Source organism: Gambusia affinis, linkage group LG08 (assembly GCF_019740435.1).
Source record: "Gambusia affinis linkage group LG08, SWU_Gaff_1.0, whole genome shotgun sequence".
Classification (NCBI taxonomy): Eukaryota; Metazoa; Chordata; class Actinopteri; order Cyprinodontiformes; family Poeciliidae; genus Gambusia; species Gambusia affinis.
In genome coordinates, this window is record NC_057875.1 from 15911662 (window position 1) to 15936748 (window position 25087).

General features: G+C 38.8%; 1 protein-coding gene across 3 annotated transcripts in view; it reads left to right on the forward strand.

The window, feature by feature from the left end:
* Positions 1 to 1979: 1979 nt before the first annotated feature.
* dusp8a (dual specificity phosphatase 8a) overlaps positions 1980 to 25087 on the forward strand; it is a 47772-nt gene continuing 24664 nt past the window's right edge. The window contains exons 1-3 of one of the 3 annotated variants that reach the window (XM_044124089.1): positions 1980 to 2330; positions 11552 to 11945; positions 22353 to 22491. In XM_044124089.1, the coding sequence (XP_043980024.1) occupies positions 11709 to 11945; positions 22353 to 22491 (376 nt within the window). In that variant the 5' untranslated portion in view covers positions 1980 to 2330; positions 11552 to 11708. Of the gene's footprint in view, positions 2331 to 2455; positions 2573 to 7949; positions 7968 to 11551; positions 11946 to 22352; positions 22492 to 25087 lie in introns of those variants that run through there. The other 2 variants (XM_044124090.1, XM_044124091.1) reach the window with 2 other exon arrangements.

Here is a 25087-nt window from a genome sequence, read left to right on the forward strand (position 1 = left end):
ATTTTTTTTTTCCAGAATGGTGTATTAAGAGCTACAATATGTTGAATAAATAACTAGATAAATATGCATTTACATATACAATAATCTATATATAACTGAAATGAATACTTTAAACTGTAATTTCCACAAATTTAGTTTACTAAATTACATTTAGCAATGAAACTTCATGCATTTATTTTTTTTTGTTTTGTTTTGTTTTTTGTTTTAATTTAATTACCACAAACACATATATTTTAATTGCAACTTAGCAATGTATTGGATTCTGACACTTTGTTTGTAATTGGATAGGCAGAATGGAGGCACTATGCAAACGAGAAGATTACAAACATGACTGTGTGGGGTCTAGAAAAGTATGAGGCTGAATTTAAAGATATTGCAAACGTAATTGCAATTATGTCTCTTCTTTTAAATTTTATGAGATCTGCTTTAAGTGAAATGAAATGAAATGAAATGAAGTTTATTCGAACATGATACAAATATAAAAAAAAATAAAATAAAATAGTGCACAGTAACAAGAAGTGCATAAGAAAGAAGAGAAAATACAGATTTTTAGTTTCAGTTAACATATCATGCTCAAAATGGGGTAGGAAGAAGTGAGAACTTATAAACTCCTACCCCTAAACACTTGAGACTTTAGAGTCCTACTGTCATTAAAAAATCAAAATCAAAGTGGCAGTCAGAAGTAACAGTTACTAATATTTACCTATACATTTTCCCATTTTATGCTGGTTTATCTTTCTAAACCCTTACACCAAGTTGTTATCTTCAATACACACCTTATTGCTTTCTGTCCCCATGTGTGTATCTATTGAAAATTACCTCTTTGTACTTTCTTTTGAATTGAGTTAAACTATTGCTTTGTTTTAAATCTTCATGTAACTTATTCCATAACTTTACACCTTTAATTGAAATACAGAAGCTTTTTCTTGTTGTTCTAAAGTTGCGGATCTTGAAGTTTGAGTGACCCCTGTTATACCCCCTTCTCTTTCAGAAAACGTGCTCTGTATGTGCTCAGGTAACAACTTTTAGATACCTTGAACATAAATTGAGCCATTTTAAATTCTACAAGCTCGTCAAATTTGAGAATTCTGGATATTATGAAGAGCGGGTTTGTATGCTCATAATAACATTATGGATGATTCTAATGGCTCGTTTCTGTAGGACGGTTACGGATGTAAAGAGCTCTTGTAATTAACTCCCCACACTTCACAGCAATATGATAGATATGGTAAAATCAGAGAGTTATATAGAATATGAAGTGATTTAGCATTCAATACATGTCTAGCTCTAGCCAATATGGATATACTTCTACTGAGTTTACTCTGTAAATGTTGAATATGAGGTTTCCAACTGATTTTGTCATCTATTATTAAACCGAGGAACTTATTAGCAAAAACCCTTTCTAGAGTTACGTCCTCTATTTGAACTTGGATTTCAGTATTTTTATAACAGTTCCCAAAGACCATGAATTTCGTCTTGTCCAAATTTAGGGATAATTTGTTATGGTCAAACCATATCTTTAACTTACTAATCTCTGAAGTGACTGTTGAGAGAAGATGCTCTAAATTGTCTCCTGAGGCTAGAATATTTGTGTCATCAGCGAATAAGATAAATTTTAATACATTGGACACTTTACTGATATCATTTATATAAAGATTAAATAAAACTGGTCCCAATACTGATCCTTGTGGTACTCCACAGACAGTCTCCTGCCAATCAGATTCCACATCTCCCAATTTCACAAATTGTTTCCGGCTCTTTAAATAACTCCTCATCCAGTCAGAAACTACTCCCCTAATTCCATAGCGTTCTAATTTTTTAAGTAGGATTTCAGCAAAAAAGACGGAATTGTCCCTTTAATCCATGAGCCAGGAGCTGACGTCACGCTAACCCCAAACCACCGGCGCTGATTGGCTGGAGGTGACGTCAACTAATGCTTTTTCTGTTTTTTCCACTCCTCTCCCTCATGAACCATGACCTCATCGCTTTAGTTCATGAAAGTGCTAAAGTGCACCTCCTGTACCTGAACCCCTTCCTCCTCCCTAACGTACACATACACATTAACCGCTTTAGCCTGTAGCTGGCTCGGCGGAGCGTCTTTAACCTGCCACCGTCCGCACTCTGCTCCTACTCTGAAGGAGACGTCTGATGCTCCGTCAGCCTGGGTTTTTAGTTCCTGGCGCTGTCACCCTCCTCTGCCTGTCAGCTGTGTGGGGCTACTGTAACTCCCACGACAACACCGCCAGGTAAACACCCATGAAGACGCCGCGGTTGACCCCTCACCCATGGAAGCCAGCTCAATAACACACAGAGAACGCGTGGAGGTCGAGGTGAGTGTTCGTGTGTGTGTTTTAAGATTAGTGGGTTGCTTTTATGACATTAGCAGCGGCTGCTTTGGCTCACCACTGCTGCTGCAGTGAGTCCGTGAAGCGCGCGCACCCCAACCCCCCTCCCCAGTCCGATCCGTCATGTGCGCGCACCACTTATTATGGGAATTAAATCCGTCCAGGTTCAGGTTATCGATTCTTGTCCCGTGATGAACACTGTAGTTTAGCCCTTTGATCAACATAAGGTACGTACTTTTGTTTTGTTTTGTTTTTTTTTCGTTAATTTTGAATTATGCGAGCTGTTTCTCGTCATCAATGGAGCGGTGAATTGTGGCACGCGGACCTTTCTCCGCGTCATAACAGAACAACGCAAGCTTCCCATTGACACACACCAATATTTAAACCTACTGATGACCGCGCACCTCGCCTCTAATAACAATTTAATCTAGCTGTGTAAAGAAAATAGCCTTTCACGCATTATTTACTCTCTCTCTAATATGGGTCGGTTTATTATAGAGCGCTTTGACCGCACACCCTCCATCACTGTTATTAACGCTGTCACACAGACAGAGTCTTTGTGCGCCCCAACCCTCTATTGTTGACTCTATCTAGAGCAATCTGTTCCTTTAGAGCTCTTTCCCACATTTGTGTTCATCAGATTACATGGTGTGCAGACTTAGTGTCAAGTCTTAGCCGGGAATCGTTTGTATCAGTATTCATGTCGTAATAGTTGTCATGTTGTAGTCTGGGGGTTGTCCTGGTTTGTTATATGACCCTGCTATTTACTGCTACCTCACTGGGAGAGTATTGATCAAAGGACACCAGAGGGGTTTATATCTGAATTTATTGTTTACATCATCATGGCGACGATTTCCTCCAGCAGGACCAGCCAGGAATTGATTTTTCTAAATTACATGATCACTGTGGCAGTAGCAAGAATTCACCACTGGTAGCTTATCAAAGCAGACTCCTCTTTTCTAAAGCCTTTTTCTAATACGTATTGTTTACATTTCCTGCACAATTGCAACACTCCAGAAGAAATATGTTTAGCATCAGGAATTCTGGATGTAAGACATTATCATTGTTGATATAATTATATATTTTTAAGTAAAATAACAAAAAATATTAGGAAGTTACTGGGTGTTTTTTCCTCTTTTTTTCTCCCACCTTTTCAAACTATAATATTTATTTAAATGTAAATGGATTTTATCCACAGAAAAGTAAGATATGTTCTGAAATTTTTTATAGTTTTGTTTATATATATTTACACACTTCAATATTACTCGATTTCAAATTTGGGGTTTTAAAGTTTTCTTCCAATCTCATGGCCAAGAAAACAATTTATAAGTTATTAATGAATTACAGTTAAGACTGACCTATTGTCCTAGGTTATGTACTGAAGATTATAATGTGTTTCTATAACTTAAATACATTAGTTTATTTAGTTTTTTTACTTGCTTACTTATATTAATTCTCTTGAGCTCTACATTTCCACTTGTGAAGTATTATTATTAATAACAAGATTCATCTGAAGGTAAAATGATATGCAAAATATCATGAATAATCATTATAATTTAGTAACATTTTATTTCTTTAATCATTTATTTATTAATTTGTGTTGCTTTCTGTTTTGGGTGCAAAGATAAAATTGTTTCATGTACAGTAAATGATGATACAGTCTGGCAGCTTAATGAGTTTTTTTAAATTAACTTAAATTTGGCTTCATGAAAGTTTTTCGCTCCTTTCTTTCCCTATTTTTACATAACTCAAAACAGGCTTTGAGTTTGAAAGAGATATTGTAACCGATATTGTTTTAGCACCTGCTGTGAGCTTTTAACAGTCATTAATTCAATATTGCAAAAAACAAAAACAAAACTGGTGCATGTTTTAATGAAACTCTAGATGAAATTGATCTTTCTTGCAAGCCTGTCGTGTTGTAATAAACTTGCTGTCAAAAATGTGCAATTATTGTAAACCTTGCAATAATTTAGCAATGTCTTTACTCTAATCGATGCATGCACAGCAGCAAGCAGGTCAGTGTTAGTGGGCTGAATAGGTGCACCGTGCGTTGTTATAGTTACTCTTTTCGGAGTGTAAATGATAGGCCTACATTCTTTCAAAAGAGAAACAGCTTGTTAACACAGATTTGACTCCATGACAGAGCCTGGAGGCCGTGAAATGCTCTCATGATGTCATTATTTGCAGTCTAAACAAACAAATGAGGTCTGTCATTGTGCGACTCTACAAGTGTGGGCTTTTATCAGCAGAACCAAGGCTTTGGACACAAATGACGTATACTGGGAGTTAATGAATAACCTGGATAGTATTACATCACCTCTGGTTGGCCTCCAGTTGCTCCTTTTGTGTTTGCCTCGCTGCATCATTTCTGATATGACTTTATTGAGCCAGTCCGACATGCTTGAGTCATGGTTTTGTCTAACAATCCCCCCCCTGTAAGTTCCTATGTCAACTAAACAGATATTACTTTACTTACTTTCTCATCCAGTTTTCTACTCATGTGTTTCACACAGTGTATTTCTGTAATCGGTTTTTATTACTGGTTGTAAAGAGAGCCGCTGTAAAGTCATCTGGTGATTTTATTTGACCTTACAAGAAGAGAAACATGGAGGAAGTTTTTCCATTTCCTTATTATATTTTGTTCAGACTATTAAATGTCTTCAGTCATCCCTGAATCCACCACACTCTGCGACTACATATATTTCGAATGTTTCTATTGATTTTGCAAAGAATTTATGTTAAATAACTCTAATATGCTTTGGCAATGCATGTTGAAGATGCCTAATATATTCTCATCTAGGGATTTTGGCTTAAAAACAACTTTTTTTTTACAAAACCATCTTGAGTGACATTAGCCTGTGTTTCCACTCTTTACAATGAATAAAGAACAGATAGAAAAAAACAATAGTAAGTAATATATCACACAAAGAACAGCACAATTGGTTGTGTGGGAGTATTTTGGCTACAGAGAGAATAATGTTAACCAAAAACAGGCACCTCGTTGGTCATGTCTTTCAGCTGTTGCCATAACATGACAACATATGACAACATTTGTTTGAAAGTTTCAAACACGCATAAAAGGTCCTTCACAGTCTTGGGGAAAAGTTTGGAAGACCATAAAAGCAAATTTTATGGTTTTCCAGGTTTGGTAGAAAAGGAAATTGTGTATAAAAGGGGAAAAAAAATGTTTAAAAACTTTATCCTATGTCTGGAAGATTAAAAACAATTGCCATTCATAAAAAATCTCAATAACAAAGTGCTTTCTGACAAATATTTAAAAGTTAACTTATGAAGAACATACTAAAGATCACAAAATGGTCTTTAAAGAATCTTTAGCAAAAGATATTCCTGTCCAGATTTCATGTCTAACTTTAACGAGTCATTCTGAGCTTTCACAAAATAAAAAATAAAACTGTGAAATAACTGCTTTTCCTTCTACTCAATCAAAAGAAAACTTGAGCGTCTCTAAACTAGGGAAATGCTTACTCCTTAGATTTCCAGAATATTATTAAAATGAGAGAGAATCAAAATATTCTGTTAACGGAATATGGAATTCCATTATGGAAAATTGAAGTTTTAACTGGGAAATGTGGAGAAATACTGCTCAGAACAATATTAAAATGTCTAAAAAGGATTTTGTATGGAGTCTACCTTAAAAAAGAGTTTTGTATGAATATAACAGGATGATGGTGTTAGTTTCTTGTTTATGTAGAAATGCCCTCAGATGTTTTTCGTGTATTACTAGACTGCAGCCATGAGCAAATTTGGGTCAGGCTCATAAAAATATTGTTCAGGTTTTCCTCAAATCTGGAGGAAATAAAACCTCCATATATCTCTAATAATAACTTTATCTAGCTGTAGGAAACGAGAAACCTTTTTATCACTGTCTGATGGAATATCAAGCTAATCCTTTTCTATTTTAGGTTTGCTAATATCTCAACATACTGTTAATGCAATATCTGTTTTCAGTTTTTTATTCTTTGGATTTAAACTTCGAGCTTAAAAAGTAGCTTTTCTCCCTTTAAACAAAATCATCGGCAGAGTCAAAGTAAACTCTTATTCCTAGAGGAAGAACGTATGATTTTGTTAATTGTGTGCTCAAATAGTTTTGTCTGAAAGTGTTGTCTGTTCATATTCAGAAAATTCTGAATTAATTGATGAATAGCCATATTTCTAAGTATTGATCATTTGATATGTACAATATTTTCCTTCAAATCAGTAGTAGACCTTAAGCCACTTTTCCTTGGGCCCCTGAGATACTGACAAACTTGTGATGTTTTTAAATTAAAGTAGATCATATTCAGATTTAAAATCTGACAAGAAAGCAATGTTCTTTATATAGCACCTTATGTTTATTGTGTGGTTCTTTGCTCACTTTAATCATTTTGAGTAGATATTAGGTTTAATTATAATACATGTTATTCTTTCATTAATCTTTGTCTTACTTGAATTGTTGATCAACCTTTGTGTTGATTTTTAGTAAATCTTTAATCCTTAAGCAGATGGATGTCCCTCATTTTTCTTTTTCTGTGTGTGAAGAGATTGTTCTTTTGGGAAGGTAAAGAACTGACCCTTCGGATTGATTTCAGTAGATGCTGAGTGATTTTTCACGTAGTTTAAGATTCATACACTACTCAACTTGCTTTATGAGGTGTCACTGCAGTAGCTGACCACACCTCACACAAATGACAGCGCCAAAGGGACTAAAGGTCGCTGAGACTGCTGGAGGCAAAGCAGTGACATTCAAGAGAGAGAGGATAATGTGAATTTGACACAATTTCAACATGGTTGTAATCATTTGATTTCCTAATATGATGTGGAACTAAAATATAGGTCTAAAAATGTTGTTCATCTTCATCTCTTTCTTTTTTAAACTTTTTTTATTTTTATTTTTATTTTTATTACCATTTCTGTATTCTTAACCAACATCAGCAGCAGGATCATCTGATCAGCTTCGCTCTCCCTGTTCTTCCATCATCCCAGTTTGCCTGTTTCTATGTGAACGGCAAAATCTTCAATGTTTGTCTGGCTGCTTTTCCTCCTCCCTTGTTTTCTCCTGTTCAGCCACAGCCTCAGAGCAAACTCCAGGCTACAGTGTTGTGAGAACAATATTAATATTTCTTTATTTTAGAGTCCACAAACATAAAAGGGAGAAACACAATTGAGGGTTGTTAGGTTGAGTCAGCATGATGAGGGTTGTGATCCCTCCCTTATTGCCCCATTTCCCTCCCTGTCTGTGTTCTTCAAGCAATCTCTTCCTTTTGCTTCAGTTTGACTCTGCATGCGGGACAATTGTCTAGAAAGATGCAGTGCTTCGGTCTCTAACTATCACACATATAAATATATATATATATAAAAATCCTGCACACTCCTCCCCCTCCCTACATCCCCTGCACAAGAAGAAGAAGAAGAAGAAGAAAGAGTGATAGAAAAGGAAGGAGGGATACTGAGAGGAAAAAATGGACAAGAGTCTGGGTGGGAGGGAGAGCAGTCGCCATTAGACATATGCAGAGTCAGATGCTGTCCTCAGCAGCAGGGAGACTGAAAAACGGAAAAAAAAGATTCCCACCCTAGGGAGCTGTGCTGTTAGCTGCTCGGCTGAAGGTCTGCCTGCTACAGAAGGTATGAATATAACAGGTGATGGCTGTAAGGTGCAGGATCTGTGTCTGATAGATGTTGGCTTTGCAGTAAGGCTTTCGAATGCACACTATTTGCTTTACATTAAAATTAAAGCAAATTTGGTGCATTGCCTAATATTCATGTTGATTCATCAGTTGTTGTTTTGAATTTTGTCTTTTTTTACCTTCAGCTGATATAGACAGTCCTATTTCAGTGTATTGTTATGTGTGTTAGTATCACGTACTGTTCTGCAGCTGATACACAAATAGTTTTGCTGTGTTTCCCATGCAGCGTAACTGTCTACGTTTCATCTTATCGTGTCTGTTTTCTCTAGAGTCAGGCATTTCACCAGTCAGCTGCAACATGTACGATCATCATTCGGTCCCAGACATAAACCTTAATGGCTGATAATTATTTTGTCATCAAGTACGGTGCTGTAACATCCATTGTCACATCAGATAGATGACTGCAACCACAATCATAATGAGTCACATTTGCTTGGAAATGCATTCACATCTGAACTTTTTCCATAATTCTTCACCTTAAAATATTTTATTGGGTTTTCATGTGCTAGAGTCTAGACCAGCACAAAGTTTAATGGTTATCACAGTTTTTTCTTTTAAATTAAAATCTGAAAAGGATTGTGTGCATTCGTATTGAGCTGTAATTTTCACTGCAATTCTAACACATGAAGATGCTTTGATCCACATAATTACATTGGAGCTCTAGATGGATGCAAAGGGTGTTTCCTTCTGAAAACTGAACCTCAGCTGCAAGTCTTTTGCTTCTAAGATTCCCCCTGTGCATTGCCCTATCCTTCCCCCAATAAACCCAAAAAGAAAATCCCCAGCACCATTTTGATGGTATGTTTTTAGGTGCCCACTACAAATTATATTTTTATCATTTTTGACCTGCACTCCCCACCCCACCAGGAAATGGGCCACCAACGGTAGATTTGATGCTCATCAAATAGACATTCTGTCTAGTTGATGAGATATCAACTAGATAGAAGTTCTAGGTGGCTCTGGGTGTTGCCCATATTTTTGAAGTCTTGTCTCCAGATGTTTCTTGGACCTCCTCTCTTTTACTTGCCGTGGGGGTTCCACTGCCTGTGATATTTAATGGCTGTTTGTCTTGGGTGTGCCCAACCCTGCACCGTCTTTTCTTCCTGATTTCTGCCTCTGCTATGAGGTGGCAGGTCCATCCACAGACATCTCTGGAAAAAACATTAAGAGACCACTGCACTAAACCCCATTGAAAACCTCATGGTTATTCCACTAAATACTGATTTCGGAATTCTTCCTGAGTTAAAACATTAGTATTTTTGTTTCTAAATGTGTATGAACTTGTTTTCTTTGCATTATTTGAGGTCTGAAAGCACTGCATCTTTTTTGCTATTTTGACCATTTCTCATTTTCTGCAAATAAATGCTAAATATTTCCATTGAATTTTGGAGACTTGCTCTCAGTAGCTCAGTAGAACAGTGTTCATTTTACTCAAACTATACCTGTAAAACAACTTTGTTTTGTTTTAAAATCAGAGAACTGGTAATTTAGCAGTGGTGTCTTAATTTTTTTCCAGAATGCAGGTTGATATTGGTGGTGTTTGGCCACTTCATGTGCAAAACCTTGAGGAATGTCTAAGTTTTATGTGCAAAATATTTTGGTCTCATGTTTGTAGTAGGCCTATTCTTCACGCTGCTCTGGCTTTGTTCTTCTTTATCAAAGACTAGGCTGTTTTGCACAGCTAATCATTGTCCTTTAAGCACCTGAGGTGCAACTCTCAGCAGCTCATCTAGAGCTACCAATGGCATCCTGGCTGCTTCTCTGATTAAGCCTCTCTTTGTCCAACTTGGCAGCTTGGGTGAACAGCAATGGGGTGGGTATGTTTAAAGTTGTTTGGATCGCAGCTTGAACATGTGAAATATTCAAAGCTTTACATCTTGTTTTATAGCGTTATAAGCTATTTATAACCCTTCTTTACACACGACTTTACTGCTCTACCGGGATCCATCTTAGGGGGTTTCTGAGTGATTGGTTGCACTGAATTTTATTTTAGGATAAAGGATGAATGGAAATGTGAGCAAACTTCACATTTTAAGAAGATTATGAATGTTTTGCCAAGTATTGTACATTAAGATAACAGCATGTTGGGGTTTTGAATGATTTTATTTTCAGTATATTTTAACTCAGATTTCTCCTTAACTAGTTTTTCAATTTTTTCACACATGCTGAGGTTGTTAGCATCCTTTCCTTTCACTTTTCTCCTGAATAGATGTTAAAGGTTGCAGAGCAGGTTTGTCTGAATGTCTTCATATGTTGTAGCCAATTAGAAGACGTAACCATTGCTTTGCTTTTTTCCCTTTCTCACTTCCCATTTGTGTCTCCCTATATCACTAAAAGCCTGACGTATAGTTGTTTTTTCTAAAGAACTCAGTTAAATAACGAGGAGCTTGTGTTTACCTTCTTACCATTCCTTTTCTGTTTCTACAACTTTATCTCTTACTCTCTCTTTTTTAAAGCCCCATTTAGGCTTTGGGGTAAATGAAACTGAGCTCATCAATTTTTCATCACACCATGTGCGTGTAGATAAATAAAACATCGCAGCACCATTCACATTCTGACCCTCTCGCTTGTCGCACCATCATTGGTTGACTGGAGATCTCATCTTAAGTGTGAGGTGTTTTTCTCATCCCAATATTTACCTAAGCAAATCGCACTTTGGTTTCCTTATGACTCTAACGCATAGACTAGTTTCCACGCTGTTGATCACACAAATGCAAACATAATCAATGATTGCATGTTTCATGTTAAATTTGTGAGCGTCATGGTGGAAGTGAGCTGAGATGAGTTTGTAGTGATTGGATGTGATGGATAAGAGGAGGCAGTTCAAGTTTATGGATGTTTGTCTGACACGCGTACATACACCCCCCTTCTTTCCCCCAAACACACACACACACACTATCAGAGGATGTCACACAGGTCGTTTGCCTGTGTCCAGGCCTGCTCTCTGAAGTCCCCCAGCTTTATTTAACTCACACTCGCAGTTTCCTGTTTCATGAGCTGCTGCTGAGGAGATCTGGGATCAACAGCCACCAAACTCTCACACACACATAAACACGCACCTGTGTTTCATTGTTGTGAAAGTCTAAATTAAGGTTGTTGCTTCTTTCTTTTATTATTTTGAAGCATGATGTTCCTTCATATCTCGGCACTGAAAAGTGATCCTGTTGGCTTTTAAGTCTTTAAATAACTTGTGTCCATGTTTAGCATTGTGGTTATTTTTACAAGTCAGAGGCTCAAAGTGTGCTAATAAAAGATGATACAAAGTCGATAAAAATAGTTTATAATTTTCCCATGGGCATTGAGATGTATGCATAAAAGAGCCATCATTGTCACTTTGGAGCTGTTTGCTCCTGTTTGTTTAATGTTGGCTTGACAGAAGTTCAAAACGAGGACTGACCTGCAATTTTAATGATTCTCAGGTAATTAGCTTCTTTTAACTGTGACTGTTTATCAGTAATTCCTCCAGAATGAACATTTATTACTGATGTTTATTACATTTTATCTTTATCTTCTCTTTCATAGGCACCATGGATCTCTTGGCGCTCGCTCCGGTGGTAGCCCCACTCCACTGATCTCTCCCTTTTCCCATCTTTTCCTCCATTTTCCCCCACTGGACCTCCCCTCTTCCTTTTATTCTTTCTTTCTTACCCCTCACAACCACTCAGCCCTTCCTTACATCATGGCGGGGGAGAAAGGTCCCAACAAGCGGAGCGCCATGGACATCAAGCGCCTGGCGAGCCTCATTCAGAGAGGAACGGGCCGCCTGCTGGTGATTGACAGCAGGACCTTTTCTGAGTACAATGCGTCACACGTGCAAGGTGCGGTCAACGTCTGCTACTCCAAGCTGGTGAAGAGGCGACTGCAGCAGGACAAGGTCTCTGTCACCGAGCTGCTGCAGCCCAACAGCAAAGTGAAGGTGAGTTAAAGCTGCACAGCAGCTGATGGCACAGATTAGGAACCTTCTTGGCAAATGAGTTGAGAATATTCATGGCAAGTTCAAGCTTGTAGATGAGGGTGAGGCGGCTGAGATTTAAAGATGCTGGTGGATGGATCCAGTAATGTGGTTTCCCTCTGCTTCCTGCTGGTAGCAATTTAGAGAAGCTACATAGTGTTGCTGATATCTTTGTGTTGTTTGTTGCTAAAAGGGAATGTTTTCTCATTTTTACTTCCTATAAAGCTATTAATAAGAACAAAGTAAAACAAAATGTCAAATTTCAATCCAGTAATATGTGAGTCTAATATGTTTGTCTCATTTAAACCACTATAAGTCAAATTTAGAGATGTACCAATCAACCTTTTCCAGGCAGATACCAAATTTCTGTTTTTTTTTTCTTTCTTATATTTTTGATTGATGTTATTTTTTCTTCAAAGGACTATAATACATGAAAACTTAAAGAAATTTGCAGCACATTCTTTTTCTGTGAAAAAAAATTAAGACATTACAATCCCCACTTATGCATCAAAGCATCTATTTTGTGGAAACACTATGCAAAGGCTAATCTTTTTTTAACAGCTTATTGACCTGGAGATTTGGATTTCAACTGGATTATTTTCTGTTTTCTTGTTGTAGCAACCAGTTTTACGACATGACCAAGGGTGAAAACAATGTAGTTCAAATAAACAGAAGCAGAGAGCGTGCAAGGGGATTGTGCTGTTTGTAGGTCAAGATGTACTTGTTGTCAAATAAATGCATCTGCACTAACTGCAAGGTTTCTTAAATTAGAGGTTCTTGAAATGTTGCTGAACTAGACTTACTGAAAAGCAGCTTTTTGAATCAAAGTAGGATTCGGATCCGAGTTCTCTCTGCAAGCCTGCATCACATCCTCAGGTTGGGGGCTGGTGGGAACGCCATGTTTGGCAGATGGGCTTATTATATGTTTATTGCTTATTGGTGTCCCTGAAATCAAATCCTCTTGTTTTCCATGACTTCTTCCTCTGAATATGAAAGGTTTTTTTCTCCATGTCTTGTCTGCCTGTGGTGTGCCCACTCTTGTATTTTAGTCTCTGTGTGAAACCTAAGGATGCTTGAGAGGGGAAGTCTTGGCGGGGAGGGTTGGGAAACTTGTTTGGTCTCTTCGTATCGTTTGTGTTTGCAGGGATCTCACTACAGCTTTACATTACTCAGTGAACATGACGACAAGCACCTGAAGGAAAATTCAAAATGTGTTCTTCCTGGTTCCTTGTGTTATTTTTAGCTATTTAAGCTTGTTACACCCAGTAGTTTAAACAGGTGATGTAAACTGGGCTAGTAGGTGTGGCACAGAAGGACATAAAGTCCAGTTGTTGTTTGTGTTGTGTTACACTGGTGTTGCCCGGAGCAGATCAGAAAGATTTGTCTTTGGTTGTGTAAAACATAATCATGACATGGTCCATAGATTGTGTCTTTGTGTCATAGATTTGTGGCTGGAAGACAGACTTGTGTCTGATTCACAGCTTGAATGCTCGACTATCTAAATGAGTAAAGGTCAAATAGTCAGACAGTATTAGTGGAAATGTTAATTGTTTTAACCTTCCCTCTCACTCCCAATCAGCCTGGTCTTGCTGATGGTGTCAAAAGGAGTGTGGGTTATTCTGCAACTTCTTAAGAAACATTTATCCAAACATTAGCAAGATGTGTTCAAGGTTGTATGTACAGTTTTGGCAGAAAAAATATTCACCATGAATTTAAACTTTTTGTGTTAAATTTAATTTTTTCTAAACTAATTGAAGTTTATTTGTATCTTATCTTATATCTTTTATGTTATTTCACCCAGAATGGTTTGAGTTTCTGCAGCTGCTTGTGTTCTGCTTCAGCCTCAGTTAGGGTTTGTATTAACCGTGAAGGGCAGACGGAAAATCCTGCAGCTCAGAGGGTTTGACTCATCTCCACCAACAGATTCTTCTCTGATGCTGGGTTCATCTCTGTGTGAGGCCGTGTGCTGTTGCTCCTTTTCTATGGAACAATCTACCTTTCCAAATTAGATCTGCCCACAGCCTGGATCATTTAAATTGCTTCTTAAAACTCATTTTTATTCCTTGGCATTTAATTGAACTAGTGTTTTGATACTTTGTTTTTATTCATTTGTGTTGTTGTCATTCTTGTACAGCACTTTGGTGCAGTTTTATGCCTGTTTTAAAGTGCTATATAAATAAATTTGACATTGACATTGATAATTTTGCTATTTTGGCTTGCAAACATGTATGTCTAGATGCAGTATGCATGGGGAAAGGAACAACAAAGAGCAAGCCCGGAAGGAGTTAAACTCTCTGCAGCTGCAGAGGGGTGACGACGGATATGTTTTGAATTCAGTCAGTTTAAGTTTCATTTCTTTGCTTCCAGCTCGAGTCTGCTGGGTTCATCTCTGTGTGAGGCCGTGTGTGAGGCAGATGTCACACTGTGGTGCCCCACGGAGCCATGCTTCCTCCTTTCTCTCACTTTCAGTCGCATGACAGCTCTGCCTGTCTCTTTCAGCCTCTCAACACTGACCCATTCCTTTACAGCTTATTTCCCCTCCCTGTCTACAGTTGCCCCATGGCTGGTTTGTTATTACCCATTCCCCACCACCTCACCCCCAGTAAAGAGGATAAGGCTTGTGATTAATGCTAAAGCTGGATAAGGCTGGAACCAGCCGGGTGAGAAGGGCGGGACTGACAGACCCACACTCTTTTGTTATTGGCTGAGCATGACATCATCTCTTTGTTTGTCCAGTGGCAGGCCGCAGGTTGGGCACGTGCAGGCTAGCTGTGTGGCGTTGGAGCCAGCTAACTCCTCATACACAAACACACACACACACACACACACACGCACGCACACGATCCTCGCTTACCCTCCGAACATCGCCAGGGGCGGCTTCAGCCAACCAAGACAGCAAAGGACACCATTGTGGCTCTTTGTTCAGGAAGTGAATGCAGGAAGCAGGAGACCTGCATTGAGTGTATTCAAGGATGGGCAGCAGCCTCCGCCTCCTGCCTGGCTGCCTCTCGCCTCACATCCCATTGAGAACTAATAGCCTGTTTCCCCTGAGGTGCTGTGCTCACCCTCTTTCATAGATGCTCTGGATTCTGAAGTTAACTGAACTGAATGAATATGTTTGACCAACGCAGCCCTTCATATTTTGCCCTATTTTTCTTCTACTTGTCACATCATATTTCTACATTTCCTCTCAAGTAAATCCCTTGATTAATATAGGACAGAGACAGCTGGAGACTTTAGGTAACGTTGTTGAGGACCTCTGCAGGTAGAGCGGGACGCCACAGGGTTTGCAGGTTGGGGCTTCCTCTGGTTTGCTCCAGCAGCAATTCTTATTATTCAGCTTTTTTGTTGTTGATGTAAATTATGCGATGGTTTGCCCTACAAACCATCAGTAGGCTAAACTATCCCAAAGAAATTAATGAATACTTTATCAATTCCAAAATAATTAATTAAATGCAAAATTCAAATTCAAGATTTGTATTGAATCGTTTCCGTTATTTTTTTTTTATAGATAAACAAGAATAGTAGTACTTATTCGTTTATGATACACACACCGAAAGATTCTTGACTGAGAGCTGGAGTAAGGCTTTAGTTCAATTAGAGGAAAGAAATATCAAGACTCGCCCAGATTTACTGATAATGAAACTGTTTCTGGTCTTTGACGCGGGGTTTCTGATGCAGTTCACTCACAGGTCAGTCAGTAGAGGCTGTGCTGCTCCTCTGCAATTCAGGATGTTTCTTGATCAGAAGTTCTGGAGAAATATATATTTCTGGCCGGGGAACATCTCCAGATACCACAGAAGGAGCTATATCTTGTAGGTAGAGGGATGTCTGAGTCTTCCTGGAAACCAGGAACCAGCTTTATCTTGGATAAATAGAAAACAATGGCAAGATAAGGCTTTCTTCTTTAACAGTTGTTCTCAGAGAGGTAATGCTGTATGTAGTGGATTACTTTAACTTTGACCTGAGGTTAAAATTTTCAGAGGGAGAGGAGATTCCCTGCTTTATGTTTCAAGTTGTTTTCACTTTTCTTTTTAACTTTAGCACATTGAGTCCATTTCTATGTATGTTTGCCGTTAAAACACTGAGGTTTGTTATGTCAACAAACTCAAATTCAGATAGTAAGACTTATTATTACCCTGAAATATGTCTGCAGGAGGGTTTGATACCGTCTGGGTTTCTAGTTGCTGGAATGACTAAGTGCTCTACTAAACATTTAGAAATACCATGTGACCAGGTGATGCATTTATACAAAGAGGAAGATTACCAACGTTTCCACTGATGACACACACCATAGGTTGTCTTTATCCTCCCCCCAAATGGGATGGGAGGCAACTGTGACACATAATGGGAAGTCCAAGGGTAATTTGGAGAATTGAGAATTATCAAAAGGAAAGCTAAAGTGTGACTTTCTTTTTAGTGTTAACTACTATTTAAACAGAACAAGGCACTAATAAATGGAAAACACCAAACATTTGCCATAATCACATTGTTTTGCACACTAACCCTTCCTGTAACCACAGGACAGAGTTTCAAAATGAAGGACAACACACAAGTCTTTTGTGTGTCATTCAGCAGAACTGAAAACTTTTTGTCTCTGACTCATATTGTGCATTTTTTGCCCCCTCAGATCACCCACAGGGCAAGCACTGGGAAATTTTCTGAAAGTTTCATTCACATATCCTCTGACCTTATTAAAGAGTCTATATCTAACAAGTTTTTTTTTTTTCTTTACTGCAGAACCAGATATGATGCATGTTTGCTTTGATGAGGTCATACACTGCGTTGTTTGATTTAGCAACTCCTCTGTTTAACATTAACACAAACATCACGATGCCTTAAAGCAAGACTAATATTTTATGTTTTGCCTATCGGCACACAAAATACATTTATTTCAGAATCCCATGATTTTATTTTTAGCATGTAAGAGACGTCACTTTTAGCTGTCTTTTGTTTTTAGGTGGAGCTGCTCTTTGCAGTGTAAGCTCAGTAGAGCATGACACATCTTGACATTCTTTTCAGGAACAAAGAATGTCACGAAATCTAATGCTGTGCTTTTAATGACTTTCAACCGAGGACTGTCATTCCCCATTCCTTAAAGTAAAACTAATTAATTGACTTCTCCAGGTTCTTGGCTCTGTTGTATATCTTTAGATATCTATTTCAGTCCTTCTTCTCACAGTTAGTCCTGGTTGTTATAGAAGTACATCGGTTTTATCACTCCAAATGAAATATGAAGGTGCCAGCTGTCGGTGCCAGTTACGGGCTTGAGGTGTACATAGCAGGATGTGTGACAGGGTCGTAAACCTGTAGGTGCAATGCAAGGAGAAATCACATCCTGCTGATTAACTGGGCTGTAGTGTCAGAATGAGATATACTTGTGTTTGGTTCAGATCAGATTGCAATTTATGAACCCAAATGTTGGATGGTACTGATATTTTCCAGTGAAGAAATATTTTACATAAACAACGGTGCTGATTTAGGTGATTGTTGAGGTGGGTTGGGATGGCAATTGCTAAACGATTTGTAAAGTCTATAATTTTGGTTATTCTTCTATTTATCCATTCATTATTTCCAATAAGATAAAAGGTACAGAAGGGAATCCTCATAATTTCTTTGCTCTGCAACGTTCTGCAGCTCATTCTGACTCATCGCCCGATGTCTCCATGAATAAAGATACATAAATGTAACCCCTCCAGGACATCTTTGGTCTGCCTCAGGGTCTCCAACCAGTTCGATGTCCCTGGAGAGTCTCCCAGAAGAACTCGTTCAGGAGGCACCCTAAAAGCTAAAAGACTTTGCTCTTAAGGCTTCTGAGATCTCTTTATTTCACACACACTTCTATTGGCCTGATGGTGCAAATATGACCATAAGACATGCTAAAATAATACTCTGAGATCTCAAACTAGACACCCTACTCCTTACAACTTTGCCTTGACCATCTCATCCTGAGGTGAGGAGGTGCAGCCCTGGAGGAGTTCAGTCCTCCCTGGGAATCAGCTTGACCTTACGCTGAGAAAACAGATACAGTTCTTGCTTGTTATTCGAGGAATGGACAGCCAGTAAAGCATTATCTGGCACCTTTCATGCCAAAAGAGGTGTCAGAGGGATATGTGTCCCCACTCTGGGGAACACTGTCACATGCCTTCTTAAGATCTACAAACACATCCCGTGACCCCGTTCAACAAGCATAAGGATTACGTTCAGATTATATTTCCCAGCCCAATTTTGCAACTACTTTTTGCCCTATAAGCTTCCACTTGCGTCGTAAAGTCAATTTGCAGAAACATGAAAGTGTAAAGTCTGGAGAAATGGATTTATCAAAGGCTTTGTCTTGATATTTGACCCAATCAGTGGCATATGAAATGAAGAGAGATCATGCTGCAGACATCTTATTTTCCAGTGCATCAGGAATGTTGGGCCATTTTTAGACTGTTTGTGCTGATATTGTGTCCCACACCAGCTCCTTCTCTTCCCTCCCTCTCATTCTCTCCCTTTCTCTCTCTCCTACTCACACACACACACACACATACACAAGCGCTCCCACACACACAAACACGCACACACATCCTCCTGCTCTGACCTTGTCTCTGGTCAGTAGCACTGCTGAAGTCAAGGGGGGGAAATTATGTTTCCCTTTCTTGTGCAATCTCTTACTCTGATGCTACATTTCTTCCACTCTGAATTTTTTTTTGTTTCCTGTCATCCATGTTTTATGATGTTTGCGTGTACAGACTGTCCCTACTGAGGAGCTTTGACAGTAAGGCCAAACCTTGACTTTAGTCTTGCCTCAAACCCTGTTTTTTTATTTTCCCCTCATGCTCAATCATAAAGCAGAGTCAGTTCCCACTTCTTTCATTTGCCTTCATTTTTTTACCCTCTAAAGAGCAGATGAAAAACCTCTCCCCTGTGACCACTCCTTATTTTTGCCTGCTGTGATGCCAGCCTCCATTTCCTTTTAAATGAAGCTTGGATGCTGCAGGAACCTAGCATCCTGTGTGCTAACACAACTTTTTGTCCTTTCTGCACTTCTTTCTCTACGCATTCAGCATTCCTTCAGGTCCCCTTCCTGCCATTGCTTCCTTTTCTTTGTTGTTGTTTCCCCTGTCTTGCTTAGGCATTCCTTGTTTACAGTCTCTGCAGAGGGCATGCGTCAGTTCCGTGCAGGTTGGGCCAGCGTTGTGATTCGCAGTGATGCTGTAGCACTGCAGAGGAACGAGGGATCTGTAACTTTGCTGCAGTCAACAGTCTACCCCTTTCTCAGGACGCTGGTCTCTTAACAATGCACCAAAATCCATTTCCATGCCACACTTAGCAGCATGTGTAGCTTTTCAATGTCATTGTAGGAAGACTGACAGCATGCGTCACAGCCGGCCATCTGTACTGTCAGACAGACACTGATAAATAGGAGCTACATCGGATCCACCGACAGAAAGGTTGTCTGTTTTTAGTGAAAACTCACACATATATGATGTATCTAAAAGGACCGTATGGATTTCCTCTAATTCTGGTTTTATCTTAAAATTTTGGGGGGAAATATTTTATATACTGGACTCTTTACAATTTTCACAGTAAATTAATAGGTTTCTATATTCTTTACTTATATTCTATAGCAAATCACAAAACTCACTGAGGTTTTTTTTTTCTTTGAATTTGTGCTTAAAATGTTTGCTTCCTTAAACTTAAGACAAGTCAAACTAATAAACAAGATCTCATAGCAAGAGAAGACGCATGTGTTTACGGGTGTGTTTTCAATTGCACTTCACATGTATGTAGAGTTAAAGACCTCTAATCCTCAGGCATAGAGATCAGATGCCCAGAATAGATCTGATCGCATTAGGATTATTAGCCAAACTTACCTGAGCTTAGCAAAGTGAATGGAGGATAAAATAAAGAAAAACAGTCCTGCAAAGATGAAGTTGTTAGTAGAAAAATGATTAAATGTGTGCACAAAGGTAGTGAAGGAATGAAGTGAGACAGTATAAGCACAGGTCATGATAAATGTGAAAGATTATATTTATTTCTCGGGCTTGAATGTTGAAATATATATGCTCTCTGAATGATATCACTCGTGATGTGTGTGTGTGTTTTTTTTGTTTTGTTTTTTCCTGTTCATGTTGTGGCCAATTTTCAATCTCCAATCTAGTAAAGATCCACAGTGTCTTGTTTTGGATAAATATAGTAAATAAAATTCAAACTTTTGTTCTACATTTTGGTTTTGTGCCAATTTAAACAATTTTCAAATAAAAGTTTTACTATGGCTGATAACTTTGCTTTTTGTAAAAGAGATTTCAGATCTCAGTTGAACTGCGTCTTGTCATGTCAGCATTGGTGTTTGTGTATTGGATCCGATTTTGGTTGAGGATGGAGAATATTTTCTCACTGAACTGTAAAGATCAACATTATTTTGTATGAATCAGCTACCTGGCTGCCTTCCAAACGTCTCTGCTGTGACTATCCATTATGTATTCATGCACACTGAGGGGAACATCACCAGAATGCCTTTTAGCACACGCAAGCAGATAACAGGTTGTAAAAATGTGCAGTTGTGCTCAAAAGATGATGGCCACGAATTACTGATGTTGTCCAAACTTTAGAAATTCTCCTTTTGTTTTCCTATCGCGCCTTCCCACTTTGGCATTCTTGTCTTACATGTGTCTCATCTCCATCACCTCTGCTTTGCTCCTCCTGCATCCGTGCCCTCTCCATCCCCTCCTCCGTTAAGCTCGCAGTGTTCCCTCCTCCTTCCTGTCCAGCGGTGGTTCGATGATGCAGTGATTCAGAGCTGCAGTAGGCGCTGCCTCACAGTCATGTGACCAAAGCCTGCCTGACAACATGGGTGGGGGGAGCAACAACAGAGCCGGGCCTGGATTGTGTGCAGTCACGTGCACGTGCTCATCAGCATCCACCCTGCCATCTTTTCCTCGCGAACACGGAGACGTTTCAGACCGCGCGCCTGTCCTCCCATCCTTTTAAAATACGACATCAGCAGCGGATGCACTCCATTCCCAAACTCTCCATCATGCAGCAGTTTTTAATTATTCACTGATTTGATCCAACATAACAAGAAATAACCTCAGCAGTTTAGAGATGTGACTTTCTTAGATTGAATGCTTTATTTACAACCCTGCTTTTATCTTCATATATCCCTCAAGCCACTGTCTGTTATTATAACTTCACCAAGTTGTGCTTTATGAGGTTTTTTTTGTTCAGCTACACCAAAGACTCATTCACTGATTCACACCTTGCAAGTACTTATACCCCCTGAATATTGCATGTGCTGGGTCAGTGCAAAGAAGTATATAGATGTGAAAAAAGAAAAAGGATAAATGATGTTAAGCATCCTTTGACAAAATCTGTTTTCTTGCATCTTTGGTGCATCTGAATCAATATTTTGTAAAACCATATTTTCCTTCTGTCACAGCTGTAGATGGTCTTATTGTGTGTGCTTCTAGCAAAAAATAAAAAATGTGGTCTGTTTTTCCCTGCCCAGTCGCGTGGACTCATACAGATTGGACAAAGAGGATCTGTTAATATCAATTCTCTGTTGGGTTTATGTCTGGACTTTGACTTGGCCATTCTAACACATGGATATACTTTAATCTAAGCTATTCTTTGTACACCTGGCTGTGGGTTTAGGGTTGTTGTCTGACTGGAAGGTGAGCCTCTCTCTTAAACTCATGTCTTTTCTAACTTCTAAAAGATTTTCTCTGAGTTTTTCCTCTGTGTTTAACTCCCCTTACCTTCCTTTTAACTCTAACCACCTTCTCTGTCCCTGCTAAAGAAAAGGATCCCCACAGCATGATGCTACTACCACCATGTTGCCCAGTGGCCATGTCTGGTGTGCATCAAGTTTTACACATAAACATTAAACAGTTCAGTTTTGGACTCGTCTGACCAAGAACACATTTTTCACATGCTTGCCGTGTTGGTTGTGACCATCTACATCTACATCTTCTTCTTGCCACTCTCCCAATATGAACAAAAGTAAAAGTTTGTCCCACTACACACTTGACTGATTTTTATTTTCAAAGCCATGTATCCTTCCATTTCGCAATCATTTGCTTTTTTGATGTCAGTCTATCTCATATATTTACAATAAAGTTCTTTGAAATTTGTGGTTATACCATGACAAAAGACGAGGAATGACTTTGCAAAATCTTTTATCGTCATTTACTGTCATGGAATATTCCGAAGTATGTAGCAGTTCAGGTCAGTGAATCTGCTTAGAAGTTCCTTGTTGCACTAAAAGAAAAAGTTTTGAATTGCCATCATAGTTGCAGGCTCTGACTTCCTTGTTGGATCATTATCATATTTTCCATTGCAGCAATGAGTAATGAAGCTCTTGTGTGTTTTTTATTCTCCGTGCAGGTGGAGCTGGGCAGGAAGCAGGAAGTGGTGGTTTACGACCAGAGTTCCAAAGAGGCAGGGCACCTGTCCAAAGACGGCTTTGTGCACATCCTCATGGGAAAGTTGGAGGGTACCTTCCACAAAGTCTCCCTGCTCACCGGTAAACAAGACCATCTGCACTATTATGTTTTGTGAGTGTTGTAGGCTGAATGAGTGGGATGATGGTGAGATGAGCGAAAGAAAAGAAGCTTTTATTGTCTAGAGAAATCTTCACGTTTGTGCACAGAACTCCTGCTGAACAGGTGCAGCATTGTCATTGCTCCGTTTAGCCAGCAGATGTCACATTATGCCAGTTGTTCCTCTTTTTTTTAAATGCTGCCTCACTGGTGTAAAGTTTGCAGGTTTTTCTTGAGATAGGAGAAAGAAGATGAAGTAAAGCAACATAAACTTGTAACACAAAGCCTGCCTGATGTGTTTTGACGTTTAAGCTTCACTGGAGCCATCTCCTCTCCCAGCATCACTGCAGGAATCTGAAAGCTTATTTCAATCCTCTGGTCTGACTAGAAGCAGTTAGTATGCTGTCATAGTATCCACTAATTGCAGAAGGCTCCTCATAATTAGCTTTAATAAGCTTTCTGACTTAATATCCCCCTAATTGTGTTGGCTGCAGCCTTTTAAGGGACAGCATCATACACACATTCACTACCCGAGGCTTGTAAATTTGTCCCAAATGTGCCAATGCAGAAAGGAGAGTCTGTGTAATCTGCCTCTGTCAGGAGGATTTGAAATGAGATGGGCAGAAACATACTGCTTCGGCAAATCTCTGCTCTGCTTTCCTCATCTCTATTCTCTTCATCCTCTCAATTTTCTCCTTCTGCTGGGAGATTAGTGCTTTTTTCATGAGTCATTCATGATTGCTGAGAATTGCCTCAAAGAACCCCAGGCTCTCAAAGTATTCCCTGCTTTCCGTGAGGGTGGGGAGGAATGGTCCAACCCTATATATATAAATGTATATAAAGTTGTCCTGTCAGCAACTCACACATCCTCCTCATTATCTCCACTGCTTATCCTTGCTTTATTTTTACTTCAGGAAGAAAAAAAAAAAGAGAGTCGCACCTTTTTTATTTCTGCTCCTGCTTCTCTGCTGTTTCCACGACAACAAAGGCAGAAAATAGTCCCCAAGAAAAAAAAAAAATCCCAGCCAATAGCATTGGCTCTTGTTTGGGTGCTTGTATTATTGGGGTCAGTGGAGCTAGCAGCCAGTGTCTGTGCATAAAAAATGTGTAGGTTTGCATGCGAGTGCTTTGGAGGAGAAAAAAAGAAAAAAAGCGAGATTGTTACATACAAGGTTGCTTTGTAACGTCACGTGGAAAAAGGGCTGCAGTAAGGTTTATGTGTCAGGATGTGGCAGGTTTGTGAACGCTAGGAATAGGTGATGGAATTACTCACAAAATATTTTTGAAGACTTTATTGCTTGATGACTAAAAAAAGTGTATTTTGCTTTCTCTTTGTTCAAGAGCCTTAATGCCAAAATATCATACCAAGATTTTTTATCGCAAAATATCTGAATAAATTCTATCTCCAAATGTATGTTAATCTATAGACATTTAGTCTTAATTTGTGTGTACGGTACTTCACTAACTAGTTGTTGCTGCATGTAGTGATGATGTCTTCAAATGTCTTCCTGGTCCAGCTACATTGAACATTTGGTGGTCTCTAGCGCATTTTTCTGCTTGCTTTATCTGCAGAAAAGCATCTGAGAGGCAACCAGAAAGCTAAAATGTAAATAAATAAATACAGTTTTAATAGTAATTTTTACTAGTAACCACTAGTGATTAGTGGTCACAAGTCAGGCCCACGCAAGCTGAAATGGTCCAATTATGGTCATCAGCTGATGCTTTTGTGCATTCCTTATTAAAACCAAAACATTTAATAAAAATAAAGTCTGCACTAAACTATAGTCTCCATACCAATCAAATTCTGCCAGTTTTCAGTTTTTGTTCTTGCAAATAATAGGTTCTTCTGAAATTCAAACCCCACCTATAGTTCGCTTCACGATACACTAATGCAGCAAAGTACATGACAAAAATGGCGAAAAAGTGTCGCTGCAGCTCCAGCTTACATTTTGTACTTCCTGATGCCTTTTTTGTTTGTCCTCACAACTCAGGTTGTGATTTATGGCATTAATATTTCCTGTGATTGGTTCGTAACTGATTAGTTTATTATTAACTTCACATGCACTCATTACACACTGACACGCAGCTTATACAGGAGCAATCAGTTTAACGGAAAATTAAAATGACAAATGGTTAAACAGCATCATTAGAAGAAATTTTATTAGACTTATAGCTTTGGGTGGTTAACCCTTTCTACCATAAGTTTTTCTTTATTTATATTTGCTGCTTTCAAACAGTAAATTAGTTCATTTTCCAACTAGGTTACGTTATTGTAGATCATGAATCTGTCTTTTTATTGATTTGAAGCTCACTATTTATAAGGAGGATACATTTCAGAAACCGAGAGATGGCAGATGAACCCATAAATACAACTCAAGCATGTGTATTTGTTACAAATCAAACCCGATAGAATCAGTGACGTCTACTAAGTCTGCCTCCATTCATAAAATAACCACATAAATAATCATCATTACAACTGTTTAAAATGACATACCACTTCCCAAGTGAGGATGACGTTATGTGATCTTATCCCAGATTATCTCTTTGGGGTTTTTGTTTAGTTTTGTTTTGGTTTTTTGC